Source organism: Ornithodoros turicata, chromosome 7, assembly GCF_037126465.1.
Source record: "Ornithodoros turicata isolate Travis chromosome 7, ASM3712646v1, whole genome shotgun sequence".
In the NCBI taxonomy this organism is placed as follows: domain Eukaryota; kingdom Metazoa; phylum Arthropoda; class Arachnida; order Ixodida; family Argasidae; genus Ornithodoros; species Ornithodoros turicata.
In genome coordinates this window covers 10,807,018-10,824,786 of record NC_088207.1, presented here as the reverse complement: position 1 = coordinate 10,824,786, position 17,769 = coordinate 10,807,018, and the positions used below count along the sequence as shown (strand labels likewise).

The 17,769-nt window shown below is 46.0% G+C and overlaps 1 protein-coding gene across 1 annotated transcript in view; it reads left to right on the top strand.

Moving 5' to 3' along the window:
* LOC135400448 (N-acetylated-alpha-linked acidic dipeptidase 2-like) overlaps positions 1-17,769 on the top strand; it is an 86,824-nt gene that overhangs the window by 43,139 nt on the left and 25,916 nt on the right. The window contains exons 7-12 of the mRNA XM_064632280.1: positions 1,831-1,999; positions 6,988-7,078; positions 9,006-9,089; positions 9,162-9,244; positions 13,751-13,860; positions 17,557-17,704. Coding sequence (XP_064488350.1) covers positions 1,831-1,999; positions 6,988-7,078; positions 9,006-9,089; positions 9,162-9,244; positions 13,751-13,860; positions 17,557-17,704 — 685 coding nt within the window. The remainder of the gene's footprint in view (positions 1-1,830; positions 2,000-6,987; positions 7,079-9,005; positions 9,090-9,161; positions 9,245-13,750; positions 13,861-17,556; positions 17,705-17,769) is intronic.

Here is a 17,769-nt window from a genome sequence, read left to right as displayed (position 1 = left end):
AAAAGGGTATACAACGCAAACGAAGTGCGCAAACGAAAACGTGCCATAGCCAATTATGCACTACTTATTCATACTGCTGACGTCACCTCTGACGCCATTTATTTACAATCGTAGTAGTCCGCGCAACGGATGGATGTCGCTGACCGTCTCTATCATGGCGTCATTTTGAAGACACAGGGGCCTATGGGAGTTGCGCTACCTGTTTAGATATACCTTGTAGATTACACAAAAAAGCCAACTGATGGAACTGTCATGGTTGCCTGTACAGTTTACTAAAAATAATGAGATTTCATTATTCTGAGTTGTACTGTCGTTCGTTGTGCAATAGTATACTGTGGTTTCAGATTGAATTTAAGATGAAAACAATATAATAACATGTAGTGGATAAATCGTGCGTTGTTTGCTCGTCGCTGCCTCCCGTTGGAAAGAAGATAAAAAACGTGTACAGGGAAAAAAAAGTGGCCCTCGCAAAACACATTATTTGTGAGTGTTACGCATCGCGATGGTTGTGTCTATGTGACACATTAAAGGGGCCACACCAGTAACACTGTGCTAAAAGTTATAAATAGCCTGACACGCAATACAATCCGTACATGTTGTAGCGCACCGCATATGTTGCAGCCTTTTACGTTGCTTGACCTGCCATTGCAGTCGTCATGTGAATTAACATTTTACTCTTGTAAATACTCTGCTGCGCTCCTGAATCGCTGCGGTGCGTGAACAACCTAGCTCGATAAGTTGACGCTTTGACAAATCTGTCACAGTGCGTCACAAAAACTGTGTCACACAAAAGTCACAGGCACGCGTCAATGAATGATGACCAAGAGACATAAAAAAGAACAACCAGCTTTCTTTTCAAAGTCGGGCCTCACGCCCACCATATTTTTTATCAAGCGGAATGAATTATGAAGGCTGAGCTACAAGAGATACGCAAATACTCAAAGGTACTCAACATATATTGTATTGCGTAACGTTCAATTGATATTTTTATTTCATGTTAGCACCGCGAAGCAACTGTGGCTATAAGCGGCGTTCAATAAGTATCCCATTGAGGTCCTGTTGGGTCAGCTCGCCACTGTTAAACCATCACAAAGAAGCAATAGCAATTCTGCAACAGAGTCTCTGTTGAGCATCGTGCAACAAAAATTATATTGAGTTCTTTTTGAGCACACCCAATTCGCATTGACATTCTATTGAGTTCCTGTTGACTCAAAAAACAGGATATCCATAGAAATTCAAAACTCAGTTTTAAAAGGACACGTGTCGCCTGTGCCGCTCGATAGAAGTTCTTTTCACGTTCACGTAGAACCTTCACCGAGTGTTCATCAGCTTCTGCCAGGACGTGCCGTGTTTAAGCCCTTCTTTAAGCTCCGAGGCAGCAACGAAGGCTACGAGCAAAAACAGGATCCGAAGGGTATTTAATGATGTTGTGGAAATCCCGTGCAGGTTAAGAAGGTTGTAAAGGACAGCCGTCGTCACCAAAGCCGCGTGGGCAACTAGAAGGGAACGCTGACCACAGCCCAATACTGAACACACACACACACAACCACTAAGATGTTGAATTGCAGGGATCTATCGCTGCAATTTTACATATACTCCTAAATCCTCAAGACAGAGAATGCCTACGTATTATATGTTTCCGTTCAACATAGAAGCATGAATCGAGTATACTTGTAGCCACATCCAGCCGATTCCTGTTACCCCCAAACGCTCTATCATGCTCGTGAACAAAATTGGACGAATATGCTTCTCGTGCCTCAGTTTGTTCACATGAAGCGACTACCGCTTTCTAATCAATAGAACTGCTTATAATTTTCTGCATCGTTTCAGGTAAAACATGCCGAGAAAGAAGGCGCGGCAGCTATTGTGTTGTTCCCGGGTCCAGCCAGCGTGGGCCCTACGACGAACGACGAACGTCCGTTTCCAGATTCCTCGTGGGTGGGAGGCAGCGTGGCATACGTGCACGGTGACCCGCTCACTCCCGGATACCCTTCCAGAGGTTGTACTCGCTCCTTCTTTCCTTGTAGCTACCCATTCACGTCCCTGACGAATGGAAGCGAAATGTCCTGATTACCGCAAATGTTGACACGGAGATTGTTAAAACTGTATACTGTGTTGTACAAATTTACCGCAGAGCAGACCGATGTACAACATGCAAACATTCAAACAAGTATCTATTGACACAGAAGAAACGTGAACACACAAGCACCAAGTTCGCATAATTTCACCTTGACCTAATTGATTACATGAGATAATACCAATTGATGACAGAGTATATCCTACGTAATACGATAGAAATAAAGTTCTTGTTGGAAGGGAAAATTTTCTCCCCATCGAATTACAAATCTCCCCATATTATTTCTCCATTCGAAATAAATGTGAGTCTCAGTAGTGTCACTTGAAGTGTTTCCACATTGACGTGTTTGTGTTGAGGGCCCGGGAGGGGGAATCATAAGAAGAGACATAATCGCCAGGACGGTCACATGTGAGCTTGCGCTCACACACCACTTGACGTATCCTTCGCACAGGGACGGAATCAGGTGAAAGGGCCGCAATGTCCGTCACGTTCACGTTCACGTTCCGCACACGTCTCTTTTCGCGGGAATTTATTTCAAACTCTGTGCATTCCAGTGATTTACAAGGAGAAGTAGCCAGATTAACCAGATTACAATAACTGCAAGTTTGCTCTTGTTTTGTGGCTTGAATTCACAACGTAAAAGTACGACTGAATGCCGGCTGTGGAACAAGTGAGGAAGTGCCGGCATTCGAACCAAGTCCCCTCTGATTGCCGGTTAGATGTGCTACCAACTCTTTCTACGTGCTCGCTCACATTTACACACAGATGAACAAAGCCAGTTGATACTAACGTAAATTGAGGAGACTGGACGAACTTTTAGACAATGATCTGAATACTGGTTGTTGACGAAAGTCAGCGAGTGCCGGGACGAGACGTGCTTCCAATTACGCTACGCCGACATCGTGCTCTCGATAACATACGAAGACCATGACAATAAAGACACACGCTCACTATCGTCCATTTTCTAACACGTTTTCTTCCATGCACGCTCACGTTCACACACACGCGAACAAAGTGAGGTATTTTAGATACTAACCTAAATCGCACAGGCTGGATGAGCAATAAAGCAAATGACCTGAAAGCTGGCTGTTGACCAAGTCTGCGTGTGCCGGTGGCGTGACTCGGACCCCAGCCTCTCTAATTGAGTCTATGAGTGACGGTATCGCTAGCAGCAAATGTAACAGTGTGAATCTCAACAACAGAAACTTCAAAAGGCTACGTGAATAATGAGGCTTCTACTGAGTTGTACAAGATGATTGTCTCTAGAAGTACCGGGACGACTGCGAAAAAACAAATACGTCCTATGGCGTTCAGCTGTACAGATATGCATTTTTGTGGTCCAAAGAACATAAAAGGTGCAGAGCACGTCGGTTGAAACTGATATTGATAGGAAACACTGCAAAATGAAGCGCACAGCGGTCAACGCTGTCTGAAGGCTATCCGTGTCAGCCCACGTCTTCCTAGACGCCGCTACTGCGTAGGGGGAGGAGGGGGATGTAGGGGGAAGGTGCGGTCATGCTGCTCTGAAGTGGCGGCTCGGTGCACCCAGGGGAGGGTGAAAGAGGGAGGGGAGATATGATGGTGGAACAGGAGAGAGATGGGCGTGCTAACCCTCTTGCTCTGGGATTTGGGTAGTCCAAGAGGACTACCCACCACAGAAAACATGCGAGCATCCCTCAGAAGTCTTCATTGGGAAGCTCCCTGTACCACGGTAACCGCCAGGATTATTGGCGAAGTTACCCCTACTGCGTAGGCATAATCAAAATGTGCAGGATGCCAGCTGTGCAGGATCGTTCAGTCACAGGCGCGAACAAGATTGACAACGGAATGCGTCCAACGGCCACGGCTCCCATAAGAATCGATAAGAGTGAAAGAGCGCAGACTAAAGCTGGTTCATAACGAATTTCGTGCACCGTAAGCCACATGAATCGCCGAAATTATCTAGCGCATCAACAACAAACAACCTTCTGAGTTCCGGGGACGTAACTCCTGAATTGCTTGTGTCAGTCTGACTGCATTCGCATCAATGCCGTATGGGGCATCTGTTCCAGGGCAAAACACCAGGATGTTATTTCAATTACTCCTTCACGTCTGCTGAGTTTACTGCTGCTTACTCACAACTTCGCACGCAAGCAGCTGTCCCTCGAATCTGCTTTGTAGTACTTCCACATAAGCAGCAATTTAACGACTGGCTATTTGGACTACGGCTGATGACTTCGGACGATTATTCGTGCGATGTAGTACCCAGTACTGATTTACTGGAAGCCCAGATGCTTGTTTCGTGTTTTCCACAAAACAATCTGTCAGCTTTTGGTGTATCTTTGTTAAATACGAGTATAACCGAACTCCACTTGCTCCACTCCTCAGGGATCTCTGTGGAACTCTCTGTATTGGAATCACGTGTATCCAGTTTCGCAGTTTAGTTAGGGGTGGAACATAGCAGCACTTGATAAACGCTTTCATTCTTTCGTTAGATGTACCATGAGAGAAAATATATCTCTGTTCCCAAGACAAGATTGACTTCTGGACGATTTGAATGCAGAAAGTTGTTACGAGGCAGTTAATCAGGAGCTACACCAGACACTGAAAAATTGGTTGAAGGGCTCGATTCCCGCTGCGGGAAATCTTACCAACAACACCGAATATCCTTTGGATGTACGAATAATGTCCTATCGTCCGTTGTCAGATTCGTGCGTCCCATGGATCTCCCTCAGATATCCAGCGCGGTTGCAGACACAATATCCGTATAACGTCCACTATTGATGTCCCTGGGAATGCCAAATACGGCACACTGTAGTTCGTGCGTGGGCCCAGCCCCCAAATCTGTGTAACCTAACCTAACTAAAATGCACTTACCTGACCTAACCCAAGGCTCACACCTTTCGCAAGATCACCCATCCGAAACCGTTAGGCTTAGCGTGGCCGTGTTTCTCTGTGGTTCAGATGGTGTTAATGAAATGCATATAAAAAAGGTCCTAGACCACGTAATTTTATAATTCTTATATTTTTAGACTTGGTATATGGTCTTCTCTCATTTCTATACATTATTTCACTTTTAAACACGCTCACCAACTTTTAAAAACCACCAGTCCCACTGCTATAGTACAGCCGATAATTCCTGCAAAAATGTTAGATGTATTAGAGCCGTGTCGCCTGTCTGCGGCTGCTTTCTTCAACTGTTTCTTTTTCTATTTTTTGTGTAATTCGATTGCATAGCTATAACGCATCTCAGAGCGAAAATATTTTGCATGGTGACTCTTGATGGACAGCATGGCCGATGAGGCAGGATTTCGAGAGTTGGTAAGTGTCACCTAATTGCTCCTTTAAGCAAACAATCAAAAGCACGGTTGCCATCCTTGTCAACGGCGAAGTTGCACGGCAGATAACGGGCGGGAAGGTGTGAAGGCAAGAGCAGACTTGTACGTATTTGGAGTATTGTATTTAAAATACTGTATTTTAAATACAATTTGCGGTATTTTGGTAATCTACTCAGTACTTTTTGTTTTGTGTACTTGTACTCTATTTAAAATACATTTTATGGTATTTTCTACTCAATACTCTAATTACATATTTTGGATCTCCCTCTCAAACTTTCTGGTTTGGTCTTTCCATTATCTTGCTTGTTCAGTGGAAATTACTTGGACTTGACCCGGACATTGGCCCTTCTTGGAAGTCTGCATTTAGAGATATTGCCCCGTGTGTACTAATCCTTGGCGAGTGAGGGTTCTATTATGTGTGCCCTGACGCGGTAACGCCGAATTCTGACCTCGCCGAGCAGGGACCTGCTAGAAGTTTGCTTTGATCTGGGTCACACATACTTCGTGGAGTTATGTGGTATCTCTTTGTCACCTTTTTGGGACTTGTGTTTAGATGACTCCTATTCCTATCACACAGGGACGGCTTGCGTAATACGCCGGGTTTAGGTGATTCATGTCACATAGTGGCGACTTGCCCCATTGACCAGTGACTGGTGACTTTTTGCGTTCAAGGATAAATAGTATCTTAATTGTATTTCAAATACTTTTTGAAGTATTTCGTACTCTATCTTAATTACTTTAATCTTCATGTACTTATACTCTATCTTAATTACATTCTAACGTCAGTATTTATTATCTTATCTCAAATACATTTTTGAGTATCTTGTACATGTCTGGGCAAGAGAAGCATTGCGGAAGAATACGCGATGCCATGTCACTGCTCACCGGCGCAGAGCAATGTAGTATGCTCCAACAAAGTCACGCATATTCAGCGGGCACACGAAATATTCAACAAGCACAAGAGTATACATCTCGTGGGGCTCACATATCATTCAGCGGGGGCACAAATTATTCAAGAGGCACAAAAGCCACCTCATGCTGATGTGACAGGTTTGTACATGCTGAAATTTGTGTATGGGGAGCCCTGTGTTCGCTATTTGAAAACTGTTACAGCTCTTTCTAGATGGTTCCGGCTGTGTACCGGCTGCACTTTCTGAGAGAACTTTGTGAAGCAGCACGTGTCCGTCACAGGATTTAGAGTCTAGACCCTTTTGCATTTGCCCAGTCCAAATATAGAGGCTACTTGAATTGTTGATTTATGCAATTACCAAAAAAAAAAGTTTCGAAGGACAGCTGCCTGCATGCTAAGTTCTCAGTCGGCAGCAGGTAATCTGTGCAGACGCGCAGGGTCTTTAGAACATAGTTGTCCGACGCCCTGGTAGGCTCATATATGGCATTGGTGGGAATGCATTGAGAATGAATGCATTTCTGGGCCACAAACTTTTTTGCGGTTTGGGGGGCTTTTTTTTTGCGACGACCGTTAGTTTCGAGCAGTGTTCATTTACGGTTGATAAATTATTGGGCGGAATGAAAACATGTTGTCCAGGAGCCATGCTAGTAGTTATACGGTGGAATTATCTATTACACATGCAGATGGAATGCCACGACTGTCTATAGACAGTGCGGAGTTGCCGAGGATACCGTGCCAGCCCATCGGGTATGATGACGCCAGGACGATTTTGGGGTAAGAACTATTAGCTTTCGCAGAGAACTTTGTTGCATGGGTGCGACAATCCCCAAGGAGAGCGCCTTAATGTTACTACAGACACCAAAGGTGTGCCACCACACCCACCACCTTGACAACAATCACTCGCGGATGGCGAGCTGACACGCCGCATGTCAAGTTCAGATGGCGGTCACTGCAGGCGTCGTTTTTTTTAATGTTTTTTTAGGCATTGCGGTTGACGAATAGCACAGGTGGGGGAATGTGTGATTTCAGGTTACAGATAGCGCGATTACACCATGCTAGAACAAAGTAATATAAAGCAAGTCAGCTGGTATAAGCTAATTGATTGAGACATCACCCCGAGTTTCGAACAAAAGGTATGACAGAACAGCAGGACGCAATGAAGACGTTTCGACGTTTCGTCATCCGTTTTCCCCATACCTCATTTATACCATGCTATTTGGATTCTCACCACCCAATTAATCCTCTGAATAATAACCCTGTCAGAGGGCAAACTAAATGTCAGTTACTAAACTGACATTTACTTAACTGTCCTTTACAGCTGATACTGTCATGCGAACGCTAACCAGTGTTGTACCCGCTACCAAAAAGAAGTAACGGAATACCGGTACCCACTACTCTACAAAAAAGTAGCGCAATACTAGAGCCAGTCGCGTAGCCACGGGGGGGGGGGGGGGGCTCGAGCCCAAAGATACGCCATTGGCTAATCTGAGCGATCACGCAATGGTTTCGACCAATCCAAACAATTCACCAACTTGAAACATGAGGGGGGCTTCCAAAAGTTTCGTACGAGGGGAACCGACTCGCTGGAACACCTGCTTCTCAGACGCAAATTACCGAGTAGATGTCGACTGCTGGGAGTAGTTTTGCTTTCCTTTTTAAAAACAGTTTAAGGACTCTTGCATTTTCCTCTACCTTCGTCGAAATCTACGAGGGGTGTCCAAGTCAAACCGGGACTTTCTGTCTCCTCAGTGTACAATTGGCTTGCGCTACTTCTTTTTCGTCATTTTCACACGCTATAGGCATCCGCGTTCACCACGTGGTGGTCCAAAGTTTGTGCAAAACAGAAGACACGTGCTGGACAACATGACCAACAACGAGATGAGCGCGCACATCGAACAGCGAATTGTCATGAAGTTTCTCGTGAATGAAGGCGTAAAGTAATCTGAAATTCACAAAAGACTTCAGGCTCAGTATGGCTCCGATACACTTAGCCGCAGCAAATCGTTTGAGTGATGCAAACGGTTCCGAGATGGGCCTCCTACACTACTGCTGGTGCTAATACAAAAACGAAGCTATGAGACGCTGCTATTAATCAGCGAAGCTGCAATAGCGGAAAGCTGCTCTCCTGCCACGGTGCCGTGTTGCATAAAGCTAAGGGACCCCGGCCTAAGGCCTGTATGATTTGATACGAGATGCTCCACGTCGCAGTCGACGTTTGCGAAATGTGCACATACATGATACAGCATGAGAATCAAAGAACTGATGTTCTGAGGCTGGAACAAATTGAAGCCTTGTATGTATTTGTCCCTTCTATTTTGTTCCAGCCTCAGAACATCACTTCTTTCATGTTCATCAATTGCCGCCTGCGTCGATCCCGTCGTATGAATGTGTGTGTGAGTCAGCAAAAATGTAAGAGTAAAAGAGGATGAGTGAGAGAGAGTGGCTGGTTTGTTCCTTCAGATGACGCATCCTGGAAGTCGCTGAGAAGGCGTGTTAACTTAGCTCAATTGGTAGAGCCCTGGACTGGCAATCCAGATGACGTGGGTTCGTGGGTTCGGGTACAGCTGGCTAACCTTTTCAGTGACCTTCATCTTTCACAGCATGAGAATGTAGCCCAACATGAAGTGTCCATGATGATTAGCATGCGTTACACACGTGTATGTCATATTACATTACATGCCTGCTTCTACTTTCACTGCAGGGAACTAACGGATGAGAAATGCCCGGACGACTGGGTACCGCAACTTGGCGTGATATGCAACATCATTGGGTCAGACTCGGTCAAGTGAGCAGCATGATACTGTTAGGATGTACCGCTAGGGGACTGATCAGTGTCAAACTCGCACTTTTCTGATAGGCTTCGAGTTGAGGTGAACAATATACTACAGGAAAGTACAGTGACCAACATCATCGGGATCATCAACGGAACAATTGAACGTGGTACTGTAGGGTTGTCAAATACTTGCTGCCACAGAACCCAATCAGTGTAGTAACGCTGTTACGATGAATCCCTGTTTTTATTGTGTGGCTGACATGGGATAGCTCAATAATCGCATCACACTTGTCCTGTGTCTCTTAATAGTAGGACATTATGGAATGTGCACAAAAGACGAGGACGAAGGATGGGGGCAACACCAGCGCATCCCGTCCTTCGTCCTTGTCCTGTGTGCCCATTCCATAATGTCTGTATACCAACTACCCCAACGTCTTTTGTTAAAAGTACGATCACTCGTCAACGCTGAACTAAGTTCTATAGATGATGGCGTGCGGCGAGGAGTTTTGAACTTTGTCGAGTTCTACAAAAAAATTTCCCTTTCCCGGCAACTGAAGTTGGGTCTATACGTCACTGCCGATCAAAATCAGTGCGTGAGCGACCCGCCCACTGGTACGAGCGTGACAGAATGAAGCACAAGAAACTGCACCGCTTCTGTCCGCTTCGGGGAACATTGTCAGCAATATAACCTTGAAGGCATCGAGGTCAAATCGTACATTGTCAAATATGGTTGGACTGGGGGAACATTAGAATATTTCGTATATTGAGGCGCGCAAGTGCGCCTCGGATTAAATATGTTCGAATTTTGAATCGAATCAATTTATCCAGGATTTATCCCATAGCATCAGAAAACATCCTCCCTATGCTTTGTAATAGTAAAAAACAGAGTTCGAGGTAACTCGTTACAGGTAACTGGTTAGTGTAACTAAGTTCCTTTTTGGTAACCTGTAACTTACCTTGGTGCTTTTGCGCCGTGGTAACTTTCAGAGGAACTCGTTCCTTTTTCAGGTAACTTTGCGAAAGTAACTTAAGTAAAGTTCCAAGTTACATTTAACTCGCTTTTCACTCACGTCCACATATTTTCTTGCTTTCTATCCGGTTCCTTCATGGCACTTTTTGCCATAAAACGTGACATTCAATCAATGACAGTATTTTATTCAGAAAGTAAGAACCGCTGCAACTGAAATGAAGCTTAACCATTGTGCGCCCACGGGGAATAAGATGCAAAGCGTTCGAATAGACCTCTAAAAGAGAAACATCGTCATGACGTTGGTAGACACACTGAAACCGCAACAAATTGGAAGAAGACAGCTGGGATCCAAGAACGGGTACTTTTACGCTGGTCCCATTCAAGAAAAGTAGGACCGAAGGTCGCGTCCCTTTCAGGGACTATCTAATCCTCTCAAGCCTCTTGGCTTTCAGGCGCGACCATGTTCACCCCTAGCTTCGAGCGTAGTTTAACTCTACCAAATTTGTGGGGCTGTGGAACACTATGACGTCATTTGTTTACAAACAGGGAGAGGCCTATTGTTGGACATAAACGAAAACGATCTAAGCGTGTTGCACTCCTCCGCAGGCAACTCAAGGTCTAACTCAACTGCTCACGCGCGCTGCACCTGCGCAATGCTATTTTATGTCCGAAGTAACTTGGAAGTAACTCGTTCTTTTTTTAAGTAACTCAGTAACTGCGAGTTACATTTCAGGCTGGAGAACTTCGTTATTAACTTAGTTACATTTTGCACACGGTAACTTAACTCGTAACGAGCTCCTTTTGATGGGTAACTTCTCAATCTATGGTAAAAAAAGAACATGGAAAACCGTTGTCCCTATTCGTGGAATATGCCGGCCGCGCAGAAAAAAAAAAGAAAGAAAGAAAGAAGGAAATCAACGAAACGAAACACCCGGTGACCCGCCTCTCCTTGTTATCTCCTCACTGTTCCTTCAGAATGTGTTTTGTGTTGAAATTGGTGGAAAAGACGAAACGCTCTTTCTGCTTCGGACAAGAAAAAACAAAGCAAGAAAATAACAAAAACAAACAAAATACAACAACGTCAACAAAGTTAAGCTGGCTTGGCACATTTCAGAGTTCAATTCAGAAAACGCTGTTTCTCGTGACCGAATATCGATCAAGTGCTTGCGAGTTACGGCAAAAGTTTTTCAGGCGACGACAATCAGTAGTGACACCGCAAAGTAGATATTTAAACGTCTATTTTGTGACACATTGCACGAAGCACCCGGTATATACGTGGGTAACACGACAATCTTGTGCGCAATTATGTCATAATCCATGACGTGAAGCGCATCTTGCGCGAACCCTCAGCGCTGCGCGGATGGTCACACAGCCAAATAACAGTGGCCTTCCACAGTCGGTAGCACGGGCGAAAATCCTCGCTTAGCATTTCAAACGCGTCTTCACGTACACTCATGATAAATGCGGAGTCAGTGGCGCAGTAGTGAACGCAGTGTGACAAAAGCGGCCGCTATATTTCTAACAAAGTTCAAAGTATGCCACTGTTTGTCCTCGAAGTTTTCTCGGTCGAAAAAATAGGTGCGCAACGTCATTTTGACGTCACGAACTTTTGCCGAATGCTGAATTTTCTATTTCCTTAAACTTTGGTTGGATTGACATCGCACGCCTTCACGTGGGCAAGAGCAACGGTTCAACGGCTGTCTTTTCCCATATCTCCCGAACTGTTTACATCGTAGAAATCTGCAAAGACACCATTCTCCCGAGCATCCAAAACGTCATTTTGACGTCATGAAAATACTTCAAAGTGCGCGCGTCTCGGTAATCTTGACCTGAGGTTTGATTGACAGTCAGGCGCGCTCACGTGGGCCTCGGAAAGCATCCAATGGTTGCCTTCCTTCCCATCTCCTGAGCTTTCTTCGTGTTTCAAGATGCGACGAGTCCAGCACCCCTGATGTTACCGATGTCAACGTTACACGTTTGTGTTGCCGTTAATTACCTTGAAAGCTTGTCTTCTCCCGGAGGCATTTCGTCGGCGCGGCAAATTACAGCTAGGTAACACCGCTGAACGTCCCCAAGAAGCAAATGAGCCTCTACGCGAGAAACGTCATCATGACGTTGGTAGACAGACCGAAACCGAAACAGATCGGAGGGGGAGAGCCTGTTTCCACGAATGTGCACTTGTTCGCTGGCTCCGATTGAAAGAAAAGTAGAACCCAACGTTGCATCGCTTTCAGGGATCATCGTAATCCCCTCAAGACCGTGGTTTTCGGGCGCGACCTTGTTCGCGTTAAGTAGGCGACCCGGAGCGCGACTGTTTCAGGGGCGGGGCGGTGTGGGGGTGATGTAGGGGGAAGGTGCGGTCAGCTTGCTCTGGGATGGCGACTCTGTGCACCCTGGGGTGGGTAGAACGGGGAGGGGAGTGATAATGGGGGAACAGGAGAGGGAGTGGCACGCTACCTCTCTTCCTCTGGGATTTCAGTAGTCCAAGAGGCCTACGCGCCACAGAAAACATACGAGCATCCCTCAGTAGTCTTCGTTGGGATCTTCCCTGCACCACCTAAGCACTACACTCTTAAAAATGAACTTCACCGCATAGCACGCTCCTAGCCAACCATTATCTCGAATGATATCGTTATCTGCCTTGATTTGTTGAAAACACGGGGTGTACGCCTTTTCTGTGACAATTATGAACTGCATAAGTGTCACAGAAATGGCGTACGCCCCCCATTTTCAACAAATCAGGGCAGATAACGATATCATTCGAGATAATGGTTGGCTAGGAGCGTGCTATGAGGTGAAGTTCATTTTTAAGAGTGTAGGATTATTGGCGAAGTTACTCCGTGCGAGTGTTTCAGACATCACTCATTTAACGTTACACAAGCTCCACTCGCGCACCTGGGAGTGTGAGACTCCGAGCCGCTGTTTGTACTCCCGTTTCATTTCGGCGCATGGAAGCAGACGACAAGAGCCAGGGTGCACGAGACAACACTTTTCTGGACATACTGTTGTCGACATAAGGATGTTGTATGTTGTGAACATACGGTCGTCGTCGCTATTCGTCGTCGTCCATTCATCGCCGTTATTTCGGTGATAGCGGAGAGATTTCCTTCCCGCTATAGCCACTCGCTCTCGGTGCAGTAAAGCGAAAGCGTAACCATTTCGCCCTCCGTCACACTCAAAAGCAAAGTTACCACGACTACCCTTCCATCCCTCTGAATGAATGAACTTGCCCGGTTGCGCTCGCCGCTATGGTGTTCCGTAAACTTTTGTCCGGCACTGTACATCCTGGCAACGCTGACTAGGCTGCAAATGCTAAGCCACTGGCTGCTGCGAATTACAATGAATTGGTCGCGTGCAGCTGCGGTGACTTCACCAAGATCGCGCCTTTATGAGAAGCAGCGTGCAACGAAATGAAATGTACATATATTCCATTTCACCACATTCCCCCTAGCTATGGGGTCGAGTATCACCCTGGCGCTGAAAGTTTCCAATCATCATCACTAAACTAATCACTTTATTTACTGTGTTTTCTTTTTGTGTGTGAGTGTTTCCACTTTATTGTTTCTTGACTAAGCATCGGGGTAGCAATATTTATCAGAAACGTTGTATAACCTACGAGACGTGTCGCCCTGTACCGGTACTGTATATTTGTTAGCGTTGACAACAAGGGATTGTGCCCGAAGATCATTGAATTGCATCGCAGACCGTCTAGTCATCGTGGGAAATCACTTGGACGCTCATGGTGCCGCTGATCATTCCCTGGGCATAGCGCAGCTCCTTGAAGAAGCTCGTGTCTTCGGATCGCTGCACAAGGTATGTTACTGTATAACGACCTCGAGTACATCCCTCTGGCTACACCATATAATGCGCTATCTCTGGTCTCGAGCTTGTGAACATAAGCTTACACCATTCCACACCAAGGTACCGTGTGCACCCGGTTACTGGGCATTTTTTTCCTTTTCGGATACAGTAAAAAACTGTACATGTTTCATTTGTAGGTATTCAATTTATAATTATCAGAGTACCTAGATTTCCTCTATAAAAACACATTTGCTCTCTCTCGCGAGAAGAAACCGCGAGTGATTTCAGCTATAAAAATACATTTTCTCTCTGTCGCGAGAAGAAAAGTAGCGAGAGCTGTTTGGCTGCATGTATGGCTTATGTTTGTAAGTGCTCAAACGTCGCCATGTCAGTACTGGACAGCTGTTTCGGCCTTATTGGGCCATCGTCAGCAGTATACGCAGGCATGCAACGTTTGATCGGATGGCGTCAGAAGGTCACGTAGCACGTGATTCCTCCTGTCGGGATGTGTGACACACCACTGAAAGCCCAGTGCTAAGCCAGTGAAGCATTGAGGAAAAAAAATAGCCGGAGCTCTTTGGCTGCAAGTATAGCATATGTTTAAGTGCTCAAACACTACTGGTCAGCTGTTTCGGCCTTATTGAGCCATCATCGGCAGTACGCAGTCCATCCACTCAAACGTTGCCTGTCCGTGTACTGATCGCGATGGCCCAATAAGGCAAAACAGCCTTCCACTACTGGTATGCTGGTGTGGCGATGTCTGAGCACTTAGAAACACACACACACATATATATAGATACTCATGGAACGATGCGACAGGACCAGAGGACACGTGTTTCGCCGTGGTTGCGGATCGTCAGCTCTGGGTAGCTGCGCATCGTTCCGAATTGGCAAACCAGGGGTGGCTCAGCGAGCGGTATACACATGGGAGGGTGACTGAGCACTCCTCAATGCCACAGTGCAAGCCAGTGAATTATATATATATATATATATATATTGAGAGAGAGAGAGGGAGAGGGAGGGAGGGAGGGAGGGAGGGAGGGAGGGAGGGAGGGAGGGAGGGAGGGAGGGAGGGAGGGAGGGACGGACGGACGGATGGATGGATGGAATCAGCGCCGGCGATAAGGGGAGAGGGGTGGGGGTACGTCCCACAAAGGTCCATGCGACGTGACCTGTACGTCCACAATGTGACTTTCAAAAATATATTACCTTCTATATCCCTGGTACATCTGATGGGACATCTGGGATATCTGACAAAAGGAAGGAGCAAGCGCGCGTTATTTTTCGGAGACATCTAGGGCACGTAACCCTTAGTGGCATGACGTAAGCAAAGGGAAAATTGTTTTGGTTTACTACCTTATTTACCAAGTAATCACATTATACACGGTAGCTTGAGTTAAAAACACGATATTTGTCAGGATGGGGTGTCAGGAACGTTCACAGGTATACAGTGACGTCGTTTGTAGACTCACAAGCTAACTGGGTCATTCCAGGCCAAATCACCCCCCTCAGTTTTGCTTCCAAAAATTATCATGGACTCCTTATTGCAAATAAAGATATTTTCCCGAGTTTTACTGGACAATGTTGAACCGTTGTCGACTTAGGCGGGGTCAAAGTTCGTCAGAATCGAGAAAGAGAAAGGGCTGGCGAAAAAGAGGACATGCTCATATCCGCCCGCAGGACGCGGCTTGTGAAACCTAGGCACGCGATCTGTTCGCGCGCCTCACAGGGAGCCGTCTCGTGCGGCCCTCGCGTAACCATGTGGGACATAAAAATTTTTTTCTCGTCCTTATCAAAAAGTACCTTCTCAAATTTTTTATATGCTTTAGTATAGATATTGATCTGTCATCTCCATCTATTTGGATTGTTCTCGGCCGACCGCTTCATTTTCAAAAATGCCGTTGAAAACGGCCAACTTTACCAAAACTACGGCATTTGGGAATTAATTGGTCAAAAAGTATTGTGTGGTCGGCCTTCAAAACATGTGATTTTGAAGTTTGGAGCGTCCAGAACACGCTGAATTTATTTGTCCCTTCCAGCTTGTGCGAAAAGTGCCCTTAGCAAGGCGCAAAGTTGTAAGAAATAGCGCCAAAAGGCAGCCCTGTTTCGCTGGCTGAGAATGAAACACGAGGAGAAAACTTGATATTGGCAGAATGTTAGGGCCACGCTCTTTCATTCTATGTCACTAAAGTCCACCTAGACGCAACACCCTGCTCAGTAGGTAACTTTTTTCGTAGCATGGTTTTCGCGATTCTGACGAACTTTGACCCCGCCTAAATCGACAACGGTTCAACATTGTCCAGTAAAACTCGGGAAAATATCTTTATTTGCCATGATAATTTTTGGAAGCAAAACTGAGGGGGTCGAGCACGACCTTTGGGTGATTTGGCCTGGAATGACCCAACTGCAAAGACGTTGTCACCGTTGCAAACGTCATACGCCACGCTACACTTGATGAACGTACTTCAACAATTTTTATTTCAGTATATGCTCGCTCTTGTATCTCTTGAAATCCGTGTACGCTACCATTTACCGCACTACAATACGCGTATGGTGCCAAAACCTAGCCATAATGTAGCCTTGAAATAAAAGATTGTTACATATCTTATCAGAATGTGTGGCACCCCACTGCATAGTATAGCACATTTATGAAAGAACACATTGACAGCAATAATATGTGCAGATTTGAGAACATCCTGTGAATATCCAAATATCCAGAAGGTGCGTGTCTGGGATGTTCGTGGAATGTAGAAAAAGTGGGACAAAAACCATAGTCGCCAGGATGTACATGCCACTTCTACGTGCTCTCTGCAATGATCCATGGGATATCCAAACATCCAATTTGGGATATCATGTGGACATCTCCTAGACGTCTATGGTTTACTGGGCATATGCCCCGCGCACGAAGCCCTCAACCAGGGATTACTTTTTTTTAAGTATCAAGTATGCACTTAATCGTGTGAAAGGGGCCCCGCGACGTGCCTTTGCCTCAGGCCCCGCACACCCCTAGCACCGGCCCTGGATGTGACATGTCCTAAGGTCGGCACGAACAGTGTGTCTCTGCGATACATCAATGTTCCAGTGCGGCAACTAAACAAGAAAGAGAAAAACGAGAGCTCGTACGGGGTCGCGACCTGCTAGATTACAGCGACCATGTTACATGTACCCCTTCGCAGCGCCGCATTTGGAAGCTAGTGGTGGCGCTGTTCATCGGCTCGCTTATTGCTTCCCGAATTGATTTTTATATCTCTTCAGTTTACGCTGAGATTTTTGTTTCACACTTGTTTTCTCTTGGGACACACTCCTGCATAGGAGCTCCATATGATGTGGTCTATATATGTGGGTCGTGGACAGAGCTCACATCAGCACTTGGTTGACAGAAGCTGCGATACAACATGAAAGAACCCCAGGTGGTCGAAATTATCCGCAGACCTACACTGCTGCGCGCGAAGCATTTCGCAACACAAATATAGGCTCACTTCCAGTTATTATCTCGAACCTGATTTATGACTCGTCATTTCAGCGCTTTTATGATCTCTCTCGTTCTTGATGAAATCAGAGCTAGAAAACAACAACAGCAACAACTTTATTGCGAGATGATGAATAGGGAGTTTCATCGCACAGGGCGATACTCTACCCCACTGCTAGAAAACAGTGTAGAATTATCCTTTGAAATGGTGACGCAACAAACGGTTGATGTTTGTACAGGATGGGTGGCGTCCGCGGCGCACTGTGGTGTTCAGCCTGTGGGACGGCAACGAGGACGGCATGCTGGGCTCCACGGAGTGGGTTGAAGACCACATGTTCCGCCTCCAGGCCCGCGCCGTCATATACATTGGCACCGAGCTACTCTCCGGTAATGTGTACATTCTCGCGGCACGATGCCGTGTTCAGATCACAAATGTCCCACTTATCAGAAGC